At 39.5% G+C, this 17182-nt stretch overlaps 1 protein-coding gene across 2 annotated transcripts in view; it reads left to right on the forward strand.

Moving 5' to 3' along the window:
- The window catches only part of TSG101 (tumor susceptibility 101), a 48757-nt gene extending 31813 nt beyond the window's left edge, over positions 1-16944 (forward strand). Inside the window, exons 8-11 of one of the 2 annotated variants that reach the window (XM_087433116.1) lie at positions 13225-13427; positions 14744-14983; positions 16631-16697; positions 16883-16944. In XM_087433116.1, the coding sequence (XP_087289242.1) occupies positions 13225-13427; positions 14744-14983; positions 16631-16651 (464 nt within the window). In that variant the 3' untranslated portion in view covers positions 16652-16697; positions 16883-16944. Of the gene's footprint in view, positions 1-13224; positions 13428-14743; positions 14984-16259; positions 16602-16630; positions 16698-16882 lie in introns of those variants that run through there. The other variant, XM_004418501.2, reaches the window with a different exon arrangement.
- The last annotated feature ends 238 nt before the right edge of the window (positions 16945-17182 follow it).

Here is a 17182-nt window from a genome sequence, read left to right on the forward strand (position 1 = left end):
CACAGCAGCTAGAGTGATCGTATTAAAACAAATTATGTCACTCTTCTGCTCAAAACCTTCCAGTGTTTCCCCGTTCACTCAGAGTTCAGTTCAGTCTTAGGCCTGGAAGGTCCTATGTGAACCTGCTTTTCTCCCCCTGTTAACTACTCTGACCTCATCTCCTACTGCTTTTCTCTCTTGGGATTTGTCCACTGCCTGTCCTTTCCAAGGTGCAGTCAGGCCTACCCTGACCAATCTACTACCACCACCACCAAGCCCCCCCAACACATAGATACCCTCCCAACAGCCGGAACAGTGCTGGATACATAGAAGTTTGTCAATAAATATTTTATTAAGTCCCTGAATGAATGTAGGATCTTGTGAAGTTTATTTTTCTGTTATATCTTCTGATAAATTGTAACCATCCTGAAATCTGATGTAAATGCCTCCTCCCCCCAAAAAAACGCTTTCTTCCCCTGTTTTTGTCATTGATACACTCCAGTTATTGAGGTTCTAATGGCATGGTTTTGATTTTTTAAAATGTTCTCATCCTTACTGTAATGTAGCTCTTTTTCTGCAATATAATTTAAATGATTAAGTTAGAAACCTAATGATGGGAGATCTTTAATCCATAAGGAAAGCACACTAAATCTTGTTAAACTCTCCATTTTGGTTCAGGCATCATCAGTAAAATGGGAATAATGCTGTTTGTCGTCCTGTTTCTCATTGAGATGATCATATGATCCCTTTGATTTGTAGAGAACCTCAGTTTCTAAAGATCTTTTATATGTTAACTTATTTCAATACAATAGGTATGAGACATTTTACAGCTTAGACTAGATAATTTCTGTATATCCAAAAAATAGGAATGTGGGGAAAATGGTATATTTAAAATCAAACCTAATGTTTATATTTTTAGAACAGATTATCAAAGGAATTAATATTTTATTATATTTTTTTGAGTACTGTCTTAGAAAGGCTAGAAACCAATGATCATTTTATGATAATCTAGGATATCCTTTAATATGTATTGTCTTTCTACCCTTTGTTGCTTGCTTACTTGTTTTCTTCATCGTGTTTTAGCTTTTTTTGTGTGTTTGAGGAAGACTGGCCCTGAGCTAACATCCATGCCAATCCTCCTCTTTTTGCTGAGGAAGACTGGCCCTGAGCTAACATCTGTGCCCATCTTCCTCTACTTTATATGGGACGCCACCACAGCATGGCCTGACAAACAGTGTTAGTGCGTGCCCGGGATCCGAACCCGGGCCGCCAGCAGCGGAGCGCGCACACTTAACCACTACGACACGGGGCCGGCCCCTCTTCATCGTGTTTTAGTAGTACATTATGAAAACACTGTTGAACTTCAAAATTGTAATAAAGGAAAACAGAAACATAAAAGTATCATTTGAATGTTAGAGTTCACTAGTAGTCCACATTTTCTCAGTCTAGCAGTGGTCATCAGGATTTGTGCTATTATTCTCTGTGCTACTGAGGCCATGTGAAAGAATAAGTGTGATTATTTATCCTTGTACTTTGTGGAACTTGATGGTTTCACCTTACAGATTTTGATTTTATGGTGTGAAACACACCTGTTTGAAGGCATCGTTAATTAACTTATGTCTTTTTCTTATTTATGTGGGTGTCTGTGCAAGTGTTGGTTTTTAACCATCTCCAACAATATTGAAGTAAAAGAACCACTTAAAAATGAAGTAATAGAGTAGTGAAGAAGACGGAAGATGGATACAGATCTTGAGACTTAAAACAGCTCTTTCTGACTCCATTTAGTGTAGATTTTGAAGAACAACATTTAAAAGAAAATCAGAAGGCTTGTTTTGTCATCTCATTTTATAGCTTTTTTGTTATCTGGGCAGACAGCTTCCTGCTTAACCTCACTCAAAACCACCTTCATGAGGTTGGAGCTTGCTGAGGGCATTGACCAAGCAGTAACGGCAGGTGATGGATAATGAAAAAACTTTTCCATCACGTCTGGGCAATCATAGTGATATTTTAATACACTTGCATTATTTAAGGAAGGGAAAAGTTGTGATCTGTAACTTGAATTCTTCCTTGCAGTCGTTGTAAGACCAGTTGTATTTTTTGGATATCATCTTTGCAAGTGACTACTAAAACATTTTCTACTGGAAGATCAGCGGGAAAAGATGTGGATCTTGGACAACTTTCCTTAGATTGTTCTGTCCATTGCAGGCATTATTTATCAACAAAGGCATAAGAAGGATGGTAAACATTTCTTGATATCTGAGGATAAAACTTAAATTTTGAAAAACTTAAAAATTTAAATTTCTGTTTTTTCAGATTAAAGTATATGTTTCTTAAGAGGAAACATTTTTGTTAGGGCTAGGCGTATAACTTTCACCAAGTTGGCATTGCCAAACCTATAAGAGAACTTGAAACTCTGATTTTAAAGCTTTAAAACTACTTGACCACCACCAAGTTATAAAGAATAAGTTTAGGAGTCAACATTAATACTTGCTTATATTCTCTTAATAGCAGATGCCAGAAGAAAGCAGAGCAGGTATGGATATATGTGGTCATTCATATGTTTTCAGGGCTGAAAAATGGGCACTCAAGAGAAACTTTAGTCCCCAGCTAAGCATTCCCATGGAGAATGCCAAACTCCATTGGATAGAGAACAGTGGCATGATGTGGGATCAGTTAATTCGCCCCTTGATTCACACACAGCACTGTCTGCCAGTTCCTGATGTGCTCTTGGTGCACGTGGGTGGCAATTATCTGGGAGTGATGAAGTTGTTGGATATTATAATCCAAATTAAGAAAGATTTAAGATTTATCAAGCAAATGCCCAAGAATGTTACTGTAGTGTGGTCCCCTTTGGGACCCAGAAAAGTGTGGTGCCACTCAATGAAACCTCCATGGCATGAATATCTGTGAAGAAAGTCAGTGGACTGACTGGCTCCTTTATGACGTTCATTGGAGGATGTGCTATCAGCCCTACTTCCCTTGTGCCAGAATATCCAGGTTTATTTCATCTTGATGGAGTCTTGTTATCAGAGAGTGGTACAGATGTCTTCAACCTCGATTTATTTAGTGTTTTGGAAACTCTGATATAACTGAGGGGGAAACTGGCCTAGGACTTGATTGCCCCTAAATAGAATCTGTTTTTGGACACTTTGGATCTGTCATTAAGATTCTTGTCCTTGAAAGGAATCATGTAGCTAATTCACGTCTTGAGGGTAGTTCTTTGAATCAAATGATCCATGAAGGGATAGATGTGCTTTTGGGATGTATGACATTAATTTTTCCTGTGTTCAAGTGGAAATCCATTTCCAAATGGAAAGTTTGTTTTATGTATATGAAGTCATACTTCTAATTTATTTTAAAAGATGCTGTCAAAAAGAATAAGCCTCACATTTTTACATACAACTCCTCTTTCTATTTCCAACACAAAGAACTACATAAATCTTTAGTATGGAAAACTTTTTCCTTTACACACATGCTGTGTACTTTTTTCGTGGTTTCTTTTTGAGAATGGAAAAGTTTATCTTGTCATTTGTCCCATATCCCACTTGGATATTTCTATTTCTGTTCCTAACATATTAACCTACTTTGCAAGGGCTCATTTTGGAATGTTTTTGGTAGAGTTGTTAACTGATAATAATAGTGGTCGATAGAGGCTTTGGCCATCGTAGTATTAGACAGTCATGTTTGGTTTCTTTTTTTTTTTTTGTGAGGAAGATCAGCCCTGGGCTAACATCTGCCAATCCTCCTCTTTTTTTTTAATAATTTTATTTATTTATTTTTCCCCCAAAGCCCCAGTAGATAGTTGTATGTCACAGTTGCACATCCTTCTAGTTGCTGTATGTGGGACGCGGCCTCAGCATGGCTGGAGAAGCGGTGCGTCGGTGCGCGCCCAGGATCCAAACCCGGGCCGCCAGCAGCGGAGCGCGTGCACTTAACCGCTAAGCCACGGGGCCGGCCCGACGTGTTTGGTTTCTAATCAGCCTATCAACTTCAGTGGCCTCATCCCCTGTGATTTGAGTGCATGTGTTATATCTCACAGTCACGTTTCAAATTCCCTAGTAAGCTAGCTCAGAGTTTTTCTTCTTTCAACCTATCAAATACCAGCATAAAGCTGTTGGGTATATCATAACTTACTGGTCTTGCTACACAGCATTTCCTTCACACTGTTGCCATAGGCCTTTGATTTATATTTTACAGGGAGGTATATTAGAGCCCAAGTCAAATTTAACTTTTTGACTGTATTTTTAAAGCAAAACACAAAAACACTGTCATTTAGTTTTAGCCATAGCCATTCATTATATGCTAACCAAAACCATACTTTTAAAATGGATTTTACATTTACAAAACAAAATAATTTCTACAAAACTATAGTTCTTGGGGACTCTTTATTGTCTAGACTGTTGAAAATTTACTTAGTGTCACATTGAATTTGTTGATTCATCCATAGTTTGGTGGTCAGTGAGTAATGAAGGAACAAACCTATTCACACAGCAAAAAAATAAAATCTAATTGGTAATATATATTGAAACTTAACACAAAGATCCTTTTTCCTATTACTGGAGGAGCAAAAGAGAAACTGCTTTGTCCATGACTATATATATCTTAATTAACCAATTTCACATACAAGATCCCTAAAAAATGACGGGTATGAGCACCAGGTGAGACATTAGGTGGTGTCTTCACCACCACCGGTACCCTACCCCTGTCAAACAGGAGGAGGTTTAAAAGTTTGACAATCCCTTAATGCCAGTCTCAGCACAGTGTGAAAGTTCTCTTTTGAAGGTTGATTTATTTCAGGAGGCCATGTAGATGATTATGGTTGATTTATAATTCTGAATCCTAGACTTTAGGCCCTTAACATACATACAGTATGATTTTTGGTTTGTTATAGTTTAATAAAGTAACATTGAAGAATGGGTGCTATCCTCACTTATTTTTTTATTTACTGATTTTTGTTTCTTGTCATCTTTTGGGACAATCGGCGGTTGGGAGCTATCAGGCAAGATGCTTAGGGAAATACATAAATATTCAGTTGCTGATGCCCCTCTTGTCACATTTAACCTGGCGCGTCAGGTATATGAATACTCTTATATGTGAAATAATTTCAGACAAAGAATTGTACTCTAGCAAGGTCCAGAGTAGCGCACCTACATAGTCTTCTGTGGAATGATGTTTGAGTTTAATATAATTCGTGTAATTTTGTCTAAAATAACTAAAATGTGCAGCCTTAATTATTGGGTTATCATATGGTATGACACACCCAACAGGAGACAATCTGGCCTCCATTTGTTACTAGAAAGTTATGAGTCGTAACCCCTAGAGTTAAAGCCAATGCCTACTACAGAATTTCTCTTGGAAAATGTTCCTAAGTACTGTATATCTCAGTCTCAGAGTTTAATAATGTCATTTTAAGATTTTGTTCCTAAACTCAATCATAACAAGGATCAGAGGCAGTAAGTTTGGAAGGGTATTATCAACAGACATTTGAGAAACCAGGTTTACCTTTATTAAAGTCTTGTTTAAAAATGTTGGAGTGCAAAACCATGTAAATGCTGCAACCAAATGATTTCATTTCCATTTTTTCCACTTGTTGGTCCATATTTAAAAATTAGGTAAAGAGAAAAGAAAAACTGAAGAAAAATAAGAAAGCTTCTTATTGAGTAATATTCCTTTGAGGATAAGAAGCTAGTAAACATGACAAGGTTTTCCTGACTGTCTTGGCCATCCTGGATTAATGAATTTAGCTTACGGAAACTGTCCTTCCCGGATATGGCACCCTGGGCACCTCGATCATGGTGGGTGTACTAGTGCACACCTGTTTGTGTGTGGGTTAGGGTCTAAGCAAATAACGTCTGGAAGCAAAAATGCTGGGCAAATGATTCACTTTTGCTGGTTAGAGGTGAGGTCAGAAAAGTTACTGTTTAGTTATTTGGTATTTTACTTTGAGGTTACTGTGGATTCTCTCTTTAATATAAATGAGCTCCCTTTTGAGTTATAGGAAATAGTGATCATCAGTTATTGCTGTTGGGAGATAAATAAAACTGATTGTCTTAAGTGTTTAAAGATGGTTTTAAATCAAGTAGCGTATACTAGTGCACTTAAGATACTGGCCTAAATTATTCATTGAATTATCAGATCTAGTGGGTGTACAGTATTGATTTCCCAATAGTAGAAAAATTATGTCTTATTTCCTAAGGATTAGGTTTAGTGATCAGATTCTACTTGACATTTAAATGAGGTTTTGCTTAGGATTTTTCTCAAAATCTCTTGTTACCTTTTCAATTGCTACCAATCTGGAATTGTCAAAGGGCACTTCTGAAATCTGACTCTGCATCAGTAAAGGTCAGTCTTTGGGGACGTGAGCATGGCAGTTTGCCACAACTTCTTCTTAATCCAATGCTTGTTATAGCAGGTATAAGGAATATTAAAATTTCTCTTAAAGATGTTTGAGGCAAAAATTTTGTTTGAAAAATGATCAAGAAGAAGATGAGAATCTTCCACCAAATCTTTTTTATTTGTTTATATAAACAGTCTCTTAAAGTGTCAAGGTTCATTGAATTTTGAACTTTAATCTGGGTTTTGCTTTTTTGGCTTTCATATTTCAGATCTTAATTACAGTTCTCTTCTTTTTAGAAATTAGAAGGTTTAAAATGTTCAAATATACTGTATAATAAAGTCTGCTTGTGCTAGAGGAAAGGACTGGGTCTAATCTTGGCATTTCTAGCTTCCTCAGGTGAACTCTGACCTTTATAGAAAGCCAGGCGACTGCTGCCTCAGCTTGGTTCCCATTTTGAGTGTTAATAACTTTAGCTGGAGACTTATTTGAAAAGACTTACTTGGTGCTATATCGTAGCTTTTGCCTTAACGTATTTTATAAGAGAAACAGAATATAAATCCAGGATTTAAATGTGTTTTTTTAAAACCAGGGATTTGAAAATTTAGATCAGTATAACTTGACCCATTTTAACGTAATAATTTTAACAAAGTTTGTTGATGTGTTTGTGTGTGAAAAATCCAGGCTAGTTATAAAAAGACCCTTAAGCCTTTAATAGTTCAGACAACTTCTATACAAATAAATGGAACACTTGAACTGCTGCATATGATTGACCACATATTTGAATGCCTAACTATATTCATAACCATTTGGGCCCCTAATTTCTGGGAGAAGGATTCTTCTATCTCACAGGAACCATAATAAAATTTCATATAGGATATAGTAAGATAAATTCTTTTAGAAACAAGTTTTAAAATTCCTATTGTTAATGCATCCTTATCATAAAATGGGGACTTAATGAGATACCATCTTTACTAGTCATTATTTTGTAAATCACTCTTTGCTCTCTTTTAAGGAATTAATAAATTAGTACAATATAAGAAACTAGAGATTTTGATTTGGCCTAAATTCTGTCCAAATGAACAGCTAAGTCTTTAAGTCATATTGAGTCTATGGAAGGTTCTCATGAAATAAGAGTTAACTCTGGTATTTTTTATTATGTGTATTTAGTAAGTGAGGGAAAATGTTACCTTTCACCCATCCTCATTTGAGGTAGACTGACTTATTCTACAAATTGCCATGAATGGCAAAATTCTTGATTAAGTAAGAAAATGCTCCCAGTTAAGGACCTATAAAGTTTGGGAAGTCCATAAGACCACCCTCACTTCTGACACCAATTGCAAGTTCAGGGGTGCCCAAGACCACCCTTAGGTCTGATAATTCTCTAGGACTCACAGAACTCAGTGACAGCTGTTGTACTCACTCTTATGGTTTATTACAGCTAAAGGATACAGACTAAAATCTGGTAAAGGAAGAGATGCATGGGGCAGTCCAGAAAGTTCCAGATATGAGGTTTCTAGTTGTCCTCTCCCAGTGGAGTTATTATGCATAGAGTGTTGCCAACCGAGGAAGCTTTCCTGGGCCTTGATCTCCAGAATTTTTATTGAGGCTCGGTCACATAGACGTGAGACTGCCCATGTGACTGACCTTGAGTCTCCAGCCCCACCAGAGGTTGAGCTTTTAAGGCATGGCCCAAAGCCCATACCATAAATCATACTGTTAGACTCTCTGGTGTGGGCCAAGGCCCCCAAGTAAACAAAGACACTCTTATCAGGCAGGACATTTCAGGGCCTTAGAGATCCCCCACAGGGGCCAAGGGCAGAAGCCAGACCTCTCTTTGGGTAAGGTAAATTCTTTACTGCATCAGACCAAACTATGAAGTATTTTGTCTTGACTTTAAAAAATACCCCAGAGTACAAAAAAGAAAAAGGTATATTTTTAAAAGATTAAGATCTGCCAAAAACTTCTGCCTGATATTGTAATTTCAAGATGAGAAGGGCAGCCTGGAGCATTGGAAAAGGAGGTACATGCTTTACTTAAACGTGGGTTGGGTCACCACTCATGTTACAAACCAGGAATTGTGAGGGATTCCTATACCTTGAGATCTTTTTTTTTTTTTTTCAATAGAGAATAGGTTAGAAACTTACCTTTGGTTTGTATTTCAAAAGGGGTAGGTTGTTACAGAAATAATTTTTGTTTGTTTTTTTGGTGAGGAAGATTGTCCCTGAGCTAACATCTGTGCCAGTCTTCCTCTATTTTGTTTGTGGGCCGCAGCCACAGCATGGCTTAACGAGCAGTGTGTAGGTCCGCACTCAGGATCTGAACCTGCAAACCCTGGGCTGCCAAAGTGGAGCATGCGAACTTAACCACTACGCCACCAGGCCAGCCCCGCCCCTACAGAACTAATTTAATATTTATTCCACCCTGTATTAAGTTGTTGCAATAAATTTTCTCAGATTTAATTTCAGTTTGCATTTTTTGTAATCTTTTAAATTTGTGAGAAATCAAAATTATAAATCAGTTTTCACCTCCATGGCAAACCAAAGCAAGTCAAAGAGATGGAGTTATGGTAATATTTCCTGGTAAAATTTGGCTGCCCCGTTGGGGACAGGAACAGTGTCTTTAAAGAATTTGACTCTTGAAGAGCCTAGCACCGAATTGTGGTAGCTGCTCAGACAGAACTGTTTGAGTAAATGGAAGCAGTGATAGTGCTGAAATCTGTGATGTTCAAGATTTCATGCTGCTATTCACTTTTCAGCACCCTTTCCAACACATGCCCCTTCAAAGCAATAGAGCTTTAGAAGTTTAGTCTTCCGATTTTCAGGTGGTAGAGATATTGATTAGATCTTTCATTTGGTTTAATACTACCTTATTTATTTTGCAGCTCATATATATTTGTGAGCAATTTCAATAATCACCTTCTACATCCCAGCAGAATGTAAGAGAAGGGAAGGTTCCGAAAGAGCACTTCCTAAGGACTGCTGACCACCTGGGGCCTTGAGGTTGCTTTGCTCCAGGACGCCTCCTAGAGGATAGCTGATGCCATTGGTTTCAGGAAATCACTCAGCAGCAATGCCGCTCCTGTGTTTAGGGTTTAGGGTGCATAGTAAGAATTATACAGTCCCTCCCTCCAGAAAAGTATGTTTTTAATTTTTTATTTATTTATTTTTTCCCCCCAAAGCCCCAGTAGATAGTTGTACGTCATAGTTGCACATCCTTCTAACTGCTGTATCTGGGACACGGCCTCAGCATGGCCAGAGAAGCAGTGCTGGGATCCCAACCCCGGGCCGCCAGCATCGGAGCACGTGCACTTAACCGCTAAGCCATGGGGCCGGCCCTGAAAAGTATGTTTTTAAACTGATAAATATAGTAAGAACTGTTAAGAAAGCAGATTCTATTTGTTGTGCTGATGTTCTGGGAATTAATTATGGCTAATAGAGGAAGGATCATTAGTGGAGATTAGCTTTAACCATATTTAATGACAGAAGATGGAGTCTAATATTCAAGAGCATTCAACTCTTTTTGTTATTTTAGAGTGACTTAGAGTTTGTTAATGGAAGAGGGAAAGCTGACTATGGAAAAGAGCAGAATCATCTGGGAGAGGTAGCTAGAGCCCCCGGGTCATCAGCAGGGCCTCCTGGAAGTTTGCCTTTCAGGGGTTGTGATTAGCATAACTTAAGTGTTGTAGCAAATGGAGACCATAATTTTAGGAAAGAGATTGGGATGTGCTGATAAGGCCAGCAAGTAGAAGTTTACAGTAGCAATAAAATAACTGGTAAAAAAAAACAAGAATCACAGATGGATTACAACAGTGTTTCTTAACCTCTTTTTCATTATCATCCCCCTCAGGAACCTTTTTAGACGTTTTTTCCTTCGTCATTCCCCCCATGAACTGTTAATACCATAGATTATACTGTATATCTGTTTATGTACTATATGTATAAAAAGAGCAAGATTTTTTTTTTTTTTACCTCCTAAGAACCAAACTTCATCCCCAGAGCGCACTGTCACCCCCATTGAGAATGTGCATGGATTAGAGTGATGTTGGATAAGACTGGACTTGAACTCAGAGGAGGTAAGAACTAGAGAGAATAGAGTTTCAAAGAGTACCCAAGGTTTGGAGCTAGGAAGAGAGGTGAATAAATGGTCCTTTCCTTAGCCAAGAGCAGAACTTAACCAGAGAACAAGAACAAAAGCAAAGTAGAAAAAGCAGTCATTGTTCATAGACTAATTAGAATTAGGAAGAAGAATAGACGAAAGCTTAAAAGCAACTGGTCCTTCGAAGGGATCTGGAGGAGAGCAAGTCGTCTTGCTGAGAAAGGGAGTTTAGTCCTTGTGAACAGTGAGGAGTCAGGCACCTGACTAAAGGGGTTAGGAGTTTTGTTCCGCAAGAAACAGGGAGAAAAGAGAGTGGGAGACTCCCATCTGATGTGTTCAGCTTCTTTGAAGATGTTCTGAGGATTTTTGCCTTTGTGTGAAGATGGTAAAAGAAGGTTTAGGGCTTTAAGAAAGAATCAGAAGGATTGAGAATTTTGGTTAGGTGTGGCAGGCAAGGCCATGGAGTTAGAAGTCCTGGTGATCTGACGGAGTTAGAGAAGCCACCTTGGCAGGCAGCCTGTATACAGGACTATGAGGTGGACAAGGAGTCAGGGCTGAGGGGAGATGCTCACTGGGAGCAGGAGTGTAGAAAGACAGGTCGAAGGTGCAAGAAGGAGTGAGTGGAGATATGAATTGGTGAATTCAGGAAGGTTGCTGGAGTCATCCTGGTGTCTATAGGGGAGGACATGTTAATAAAGAGGTGGTCAGAGAGGGGCCGGCCCCGTGGCATAGTGGTTAAATTCGGCGCGCTCCACTTCGGTAGCCCGGGTTTGTGGGCTTAGATCCTGGGCGTAGACCTACACCACTTGGTGACCATGCTGTGGTGGCGACCCACATACAGAACAGAAGAAAACTGGCACAGATGTTAGCTCAGGGTTAATCTTCCTCAGGAAAAAAAAAAAAAGAGGTGGTCAGAGAGGAAAACGATAAGAAAAATGGGAATGAGCCCGGAGGTGATGCAGTAGCTGGTGAATTGATGAGAACACTTGGAAAAAGTTACGTATTAAGAGGCTAGGGATGTGAAAAACGAGACCTCTGTTTTCATAGAGGAAATGTGGTTGCCCTCCAGCTTACAACTCTGAATTCTTCTAAAGCACAGGTTGTCTAAAAGAGTTAATACTTTTGCTTCTCAGAAATATGAAGTAATAAGCTGAAATACTTTTATAAAATCAGAAGTGAATTCTGGAAAGCATTTACTATATGGATTGGTATATTAGTAAACAACCAAAAGTAGGAATCGCCTCTGTGTGAACTCTGTAAGATGGAGACTGTTCGGGCTCTCCTCCGCAAGAGGTTTCCAGCAGGAAAGAGGGAGACCCTTACAGGGAGAAGTAGTGAACACTGGAGGTCTGATATGGGGGCTCTTCCTTTCACTGTGTACAGGTACAAGGAAAACGTGGCCTTGGGAGACACTGTCTGTACTCATTTGCACTTGCAAAGAAGAAAATCCAAGTCAGAAAAAATGTAGTTCTTCTATGGTGGAAAAAAGAGAGAGAAAAAAAAAAGCAGAATTCTAGACTTAGACTCTTCCTTTCAAAACTTGTGACACCTGAGAACACCAGAGTCTCCTAGAGTCATTTACAAAAGCCCAGAAAAGCACTCCAGGAAACCTAGGTATGGATCAGCTTCTGGGAGAAGACAGCTCTACTAATCAAAAACTAAAAAGTGGAGTGACCAGAACAGCTGATGGAGACGAGAGTTGTGATCAAATGGGACCCTGAAGAGCACACGTGGTGCTGGTTGTGGTGTAGTTTGGACAACGCAGTTGCCTTTTAGAAACAGTGTGCTTTGGTACCAGGAAGGGGCTTGTAATGAATGGGGACATGAGTGGTGAGAGTTGGGGTACATTTCTGCAAACACATTAAAGGGTTTTTTTTTTCTGATCAGTGGAACTTCAATGTCAAGGTGATAAATTTTCAGCTCAAAGTGGAAGTGATACTTTCTGTCAGTCTGTAATCATTCTTTATTCGTTGTAGACAATAAAAGTCAAATATAATTCCCCACATGATATTCCATCATCAGACATAATTGAAAATCAAAATACCATTTCTACATTTGCTGATTTAGGACTCTCAGTGAAGAATGTTGATAGTATAAAGAGTATCCATACTTATGTTAAAGGAAGGACCTTTTGGAGAAAATATCTGAGAGACAAGTTTATTTGACCTGAAATGTGCAAGGAAATTCTATAAGACACTGGTCAGGAAGGGACATTTGGAAGAGGACAGTAAAGAATTAGAATAAACAAGTTTATCAGCTGTTGCATTTTCTGGATGTTGTTCTCTTTTGCTCATCTGTTATTTCCTATTCTTTTGGTAAAGAGTAAAGGGTAACAGTCTTGCAGAGGGAAGCCTTAGTAACCTGTACATTACTTTAGGGGATCTCTGCCCGTTCTCAGTCCTCTTACTGGCCTCTACAGTGGGTTCCTGTCTCCTTCATCTTCGCAGTGAAGCCTGAGAATGGACTGGACCTGAATCAAATGTTTTTCTTTGGTATACATTTGCTGTCCCCTTTGTTGGAGATTTAGAAATAACTGTAATCTCTAGGGACACAGCCTCTGCCTCATTGAGAAAATAGCTAAAGTAGAGAAAGCAGGTAAATATGGATTAATAGTAATCTCTTACAGAGAAAGTATTTCTGAATCAACTCAGATTTTAATGTTATTTTTGATGAAATTGTAACGTTTAATTTTTCTTTCCTCCCACTTTGCAAGTGTCAGCACATATTTTGTCCTGTTTTCTCAAGGTTCCTGTGAAAGGAATAGAAAGAGCTTGGAAAATAAGCAAGTGTTTTTTTGCCTTTTTCTCCTGCAGGTCCCAGTAGGGATGGCACGATCAGCGAGGACACCATCCGAGCTTCTCTCATCTCAGCGGTCAGTGACAAACTGAGATGGCGGATGAAGGAGGAAATGGATCGTGCCCAGGCAGAGCTCAATGCCTTGAAACGAACAGAGGAAGACCTGAAAAAAGGTCACCAGAAACTGGAAGAGATGGTTACCCGTTTAGATCAAGAAGTAGTAAGTAACACATTGAATAGCTGTGATTTTTAGATTGAATTGTAGCCATGGCAGAATGTTCTATATGTACCTTGGTTACCCTGGACATTGTGGGGATGGTAAGAGCTCAGAAAATTACACGTCTTTAAGCATTTGAATATAGCTTCTCTCTAGCTTTGTTAAAAATGGAGACTGTGTTTGGAATTTGGTCTTTGATTGGGAGGTGGATGGTATTTAGAGCATTTTTGCTTGCACCTTCCCCTAGGGGATGATGTTTTGACCAGAGGAGGACTGTTTGAGTGCTTGATGTACCAGTTACTAGGAAATAACAATTTTAGAGAGCTCTAGCCATGATAAATATCTGCAGACCTTGGGTGCAGACTAAAGGGTCAGTTCTTTTTTATTGTTTCCAAATGTTGTTTGAGCTATATTTAAAGTCTCTTCAGTGAGCCCTTCTAACTTAATAATCCAGAGATATTTGGGTGACTTAAGAGTTATGTATAAATATAGTGTATGCAACCTTTAGCTCTTAGGCTTTCTCACATTTTTATCAGACTACTGTGCCCTGAAAAGTCAGCCCTGTGGGTTTGTTTACTGATGTAGAGGCACTAGCATAATGTGAGTGTCAGCTTCACTCTCCACTTTCATTCTTGTGAAGGAGCATTTATTCCAATAAATGTACATCTTTGGTGAAAGGGTCAAGAGTTATTGAATGTTTGAGGGTTTGAGGGCTTTTTGGGAGTGTGATTTGTAGGTACACATCAGTCTTACAGAATGGTTCTAGTGTGTGAAGTGAGCTTCGCAGTAGCCAGCTATCTTCAAAAGTTTGGGAAAGTAACACCAGTTCAGGTCAGAGCCTGCAGCCGCCACCTGCGATATCTCGTGACCACAGTTCAAGTGTTTGGGGTTCTGTGTGTTGAATCCTCGGTAAGGCTAGGGAAGTTATTCCTCTGTGGCAGGTGCCCACTTGTTTGGAAGAAGGACGTCTTTTATGATTTTCATGTAAGGAATCTCCTGCTGGAAAGTATCTTGTCTGATGACTTAATTTGCAATATCATTTGTCACTGACAAGTGTCAAGCTTATCACTGCCACCGAAAGTGCTCAGTTCAGGGTATTTCCAACATTATCCTGTTTCACTCGGCATATTAGATCACACCTTTTTCTCTACCTTTAACCAATGTGTTATTTGAAACATTAATCTCATCCATGACTTGTTTCAACCTTGCTTTTTTATTAGCTCATCTGTTTCTATGAAGTTGAATTGTAAATGTCTGATAAGCAGGTAATTATGTACAATTAGTATGAAGTCATCATGCTTGGACTGTTGTGTTTTCAGGCTGAGGTTGATAAAAACATAGAACTTTTGAGAAAGAAGGACGAAGAACTCAGTTCTGCTCTGGAGAAAATGGAAAATCAGTCTGAAAACAATGATATTGATGAAGTTATCATTCCCACAGCCCCACTATACAAACAGATCCTAAATCTCTACGCAGAGGAAAATGCTATTGAAGACACTATTTTTTACCTGGGAGAAGCTTTGAGGCGGGGAGTAATAGACCTGGATGTCTTCCTGAAGGTATGTCTTCCTCACTCTGCTTTCCAGGATTTTGGAACTTGTGTTTTGAGAGGCACTGACCACGAAAACCACAAACCAAGAGGGTTTCTCTGTAGGGTGGGTTAAAATTCCTTGTCTTCCCAAGTGACAGCGAGTGAGATATACGGCTGTGAGCAGTGTCTTCTCACCTACAGAGGGCTGAGGCTCCGGCTGAGTAGGGGAAGAAAAGTGGGCTAGTGGCTGCACTCCCTCCCAACCCCCAGGCAGCATCAAGCCGAATGTAATTCTTCTACCTTACTGCTGTGCCTGGGTGGGTCAGGAGGTATAATCAGGTTTCCATTGGTTCTTTCAGGTCATACCATCTAAATTGAGATCACAGGCTGCCCCACTCCCATTGTTTTTCTGTTAATTTTCTTAGCGTTACATAATTTTAGACCTGTTTTTCCAGATCAAACAGCCCTGCACAGTATTGGGCTGCCCTACTGGTACTAGAGCCCTTCTGAGAGAAGGTTGTTTCAGGCTTAATGTTATTGTACAGACAGGAAGAAAAGGTCCAGTAAGCCAAGCTTGGCTGCTGCTCTCTGTTGGGTCATGAAGAGCATGGTTTTAGGAATAGCAGCAGCCACCCTTGGATATGCGATCCCGCTGCTACTTCAGTGTACACGGGAGGCTGGTTGGTTCGCTTGCTGATGTTGCCTATCTCACCATGAGCGAGTGGCCAAACCACTCAAGGACCTGAGGCAAGCACATGAATGGCTAGGTATAAACCAGAGACCCAAGAGGGGACTCCCTTTCTGTGCACTGTCCCCCACTTGGGTGGCACAGCCTAGGGACAGATGGACATGGAGGGGCAAGAGAGGTGTGCTGTTTGCTGGGCACTGAACTAAAGCTGGCTTGTGCTGCTCATCCCTGCCCTTCCCCTTGTTTTAGCCAAGTGGGGACAGTCATAGTTACCAAAGTTTTTTGTAGCTTTTGTTAGGATCACGGTACAAGTTTCCCTGGCATCTTGGTTGTCTCAAAATGTAGCTCAAATTCCTGAGCCAGAGTCTGCAGTATGGTGCTTTCCTTGTGAAGTAAGCCTTTATGGGTCTCAGAAGACTACTTTCTGTAACACAACCTGCCAGCATCAATCTAGTGGAGTTTAAAAAGCCACAAGTAATGAAGTATTAGTTCCAAAGGAAGGTTGATATGAGTTTAGGGTTCTTAGATCCCGTCTAGGTTACAGACTGTCTGATACTTCATGCCTGGGCCTGGATCAGAGCCATTCTAAACTGTTGAAACTTTTTCCCCCTCCCAGCATGTACGTCTTCTGTCCCGTAAACAGTTCCAGCTGAGGGCACTAATGCAAAAAGCAAGAAAGACTGCCGGTCTCAGTGACCTCTACTGACTTCTCTGAGATCAGCTGGAGATCGAGCTCTTCTTAAAGTATTCTTTTCTTCTCTTCCTTTCTCTTATCAGTAGGTGCCCAGAATAAGTTATTGCAGTTTATCATTCACGTGTAAAATATTTTGAATCAATAATATATTTTCTGTTTTCTTTTGGTAAAAACTGGCTTTTATTAATGCACTTTCTATCCTCTGTAAACTCTTTTTGTGCTGAATGTTGGGACTGACTATGCTAAATAAAATTTGTTGCATAATTTTTCTCTTCTTTATTGAACATCTTTAGGAAATATCCATGAAGCCTTAATAAGAAGCCTGGCTTTTAATTTAGCAAACAAAGCATAATATCCATTGTAAGTAAGTTGAAATTTAGCATTATTTATGGTATATAAAGTGAATTCTATTTAATATGGGATATACCACATAGAAATCTAAATTTTCAAATATTTGAAATTAAATGATTTGATTGACTTGTTTTGTGAAAGGTCCTGGGTGGTACCCTCCTACTGGTCCCTGCCTGGATTTGTTTCCTTTCTAGGCCTTTATGGTTCATAACCGTTTACATCAAGAAGGAAGGAGCAGAGTGGCAAACTATACACCTGAGAACTAATGGTGACTAGGTACGATGGTCTGGCGACTATTAAAGAGGGAAGGACAGTGTACACTGCCTCCCTGAAGTCTTTCTTACTTCCTGGTGCGTCTGTAGCCAAGATTGTGACCACCCCGCAGAGCTCATCCAGTAAAGTAGAAGTTTCTCTATCAAAATGAGAGAGCTGGAAGGCTCATGAGGTTACGAAGAAACAAACATTCTAATTTGAAATGTTTTAAGATATTTAGG

This window comes from Ceratotherium simum, chromosome 7, assembly GCF_057802395.1.
Source record: "Ceratotherium simum simum isolate JZ-2026a chromosome 7, ASM5780239v1, whole genome shotgun sequence".
Lineage (NCBI taxonomy): Eukaryota > Metazoa > Chordata > Mammalia > Perissodactyla > Rhinocerotidae > Ceratotherium > Ceratotherium simum.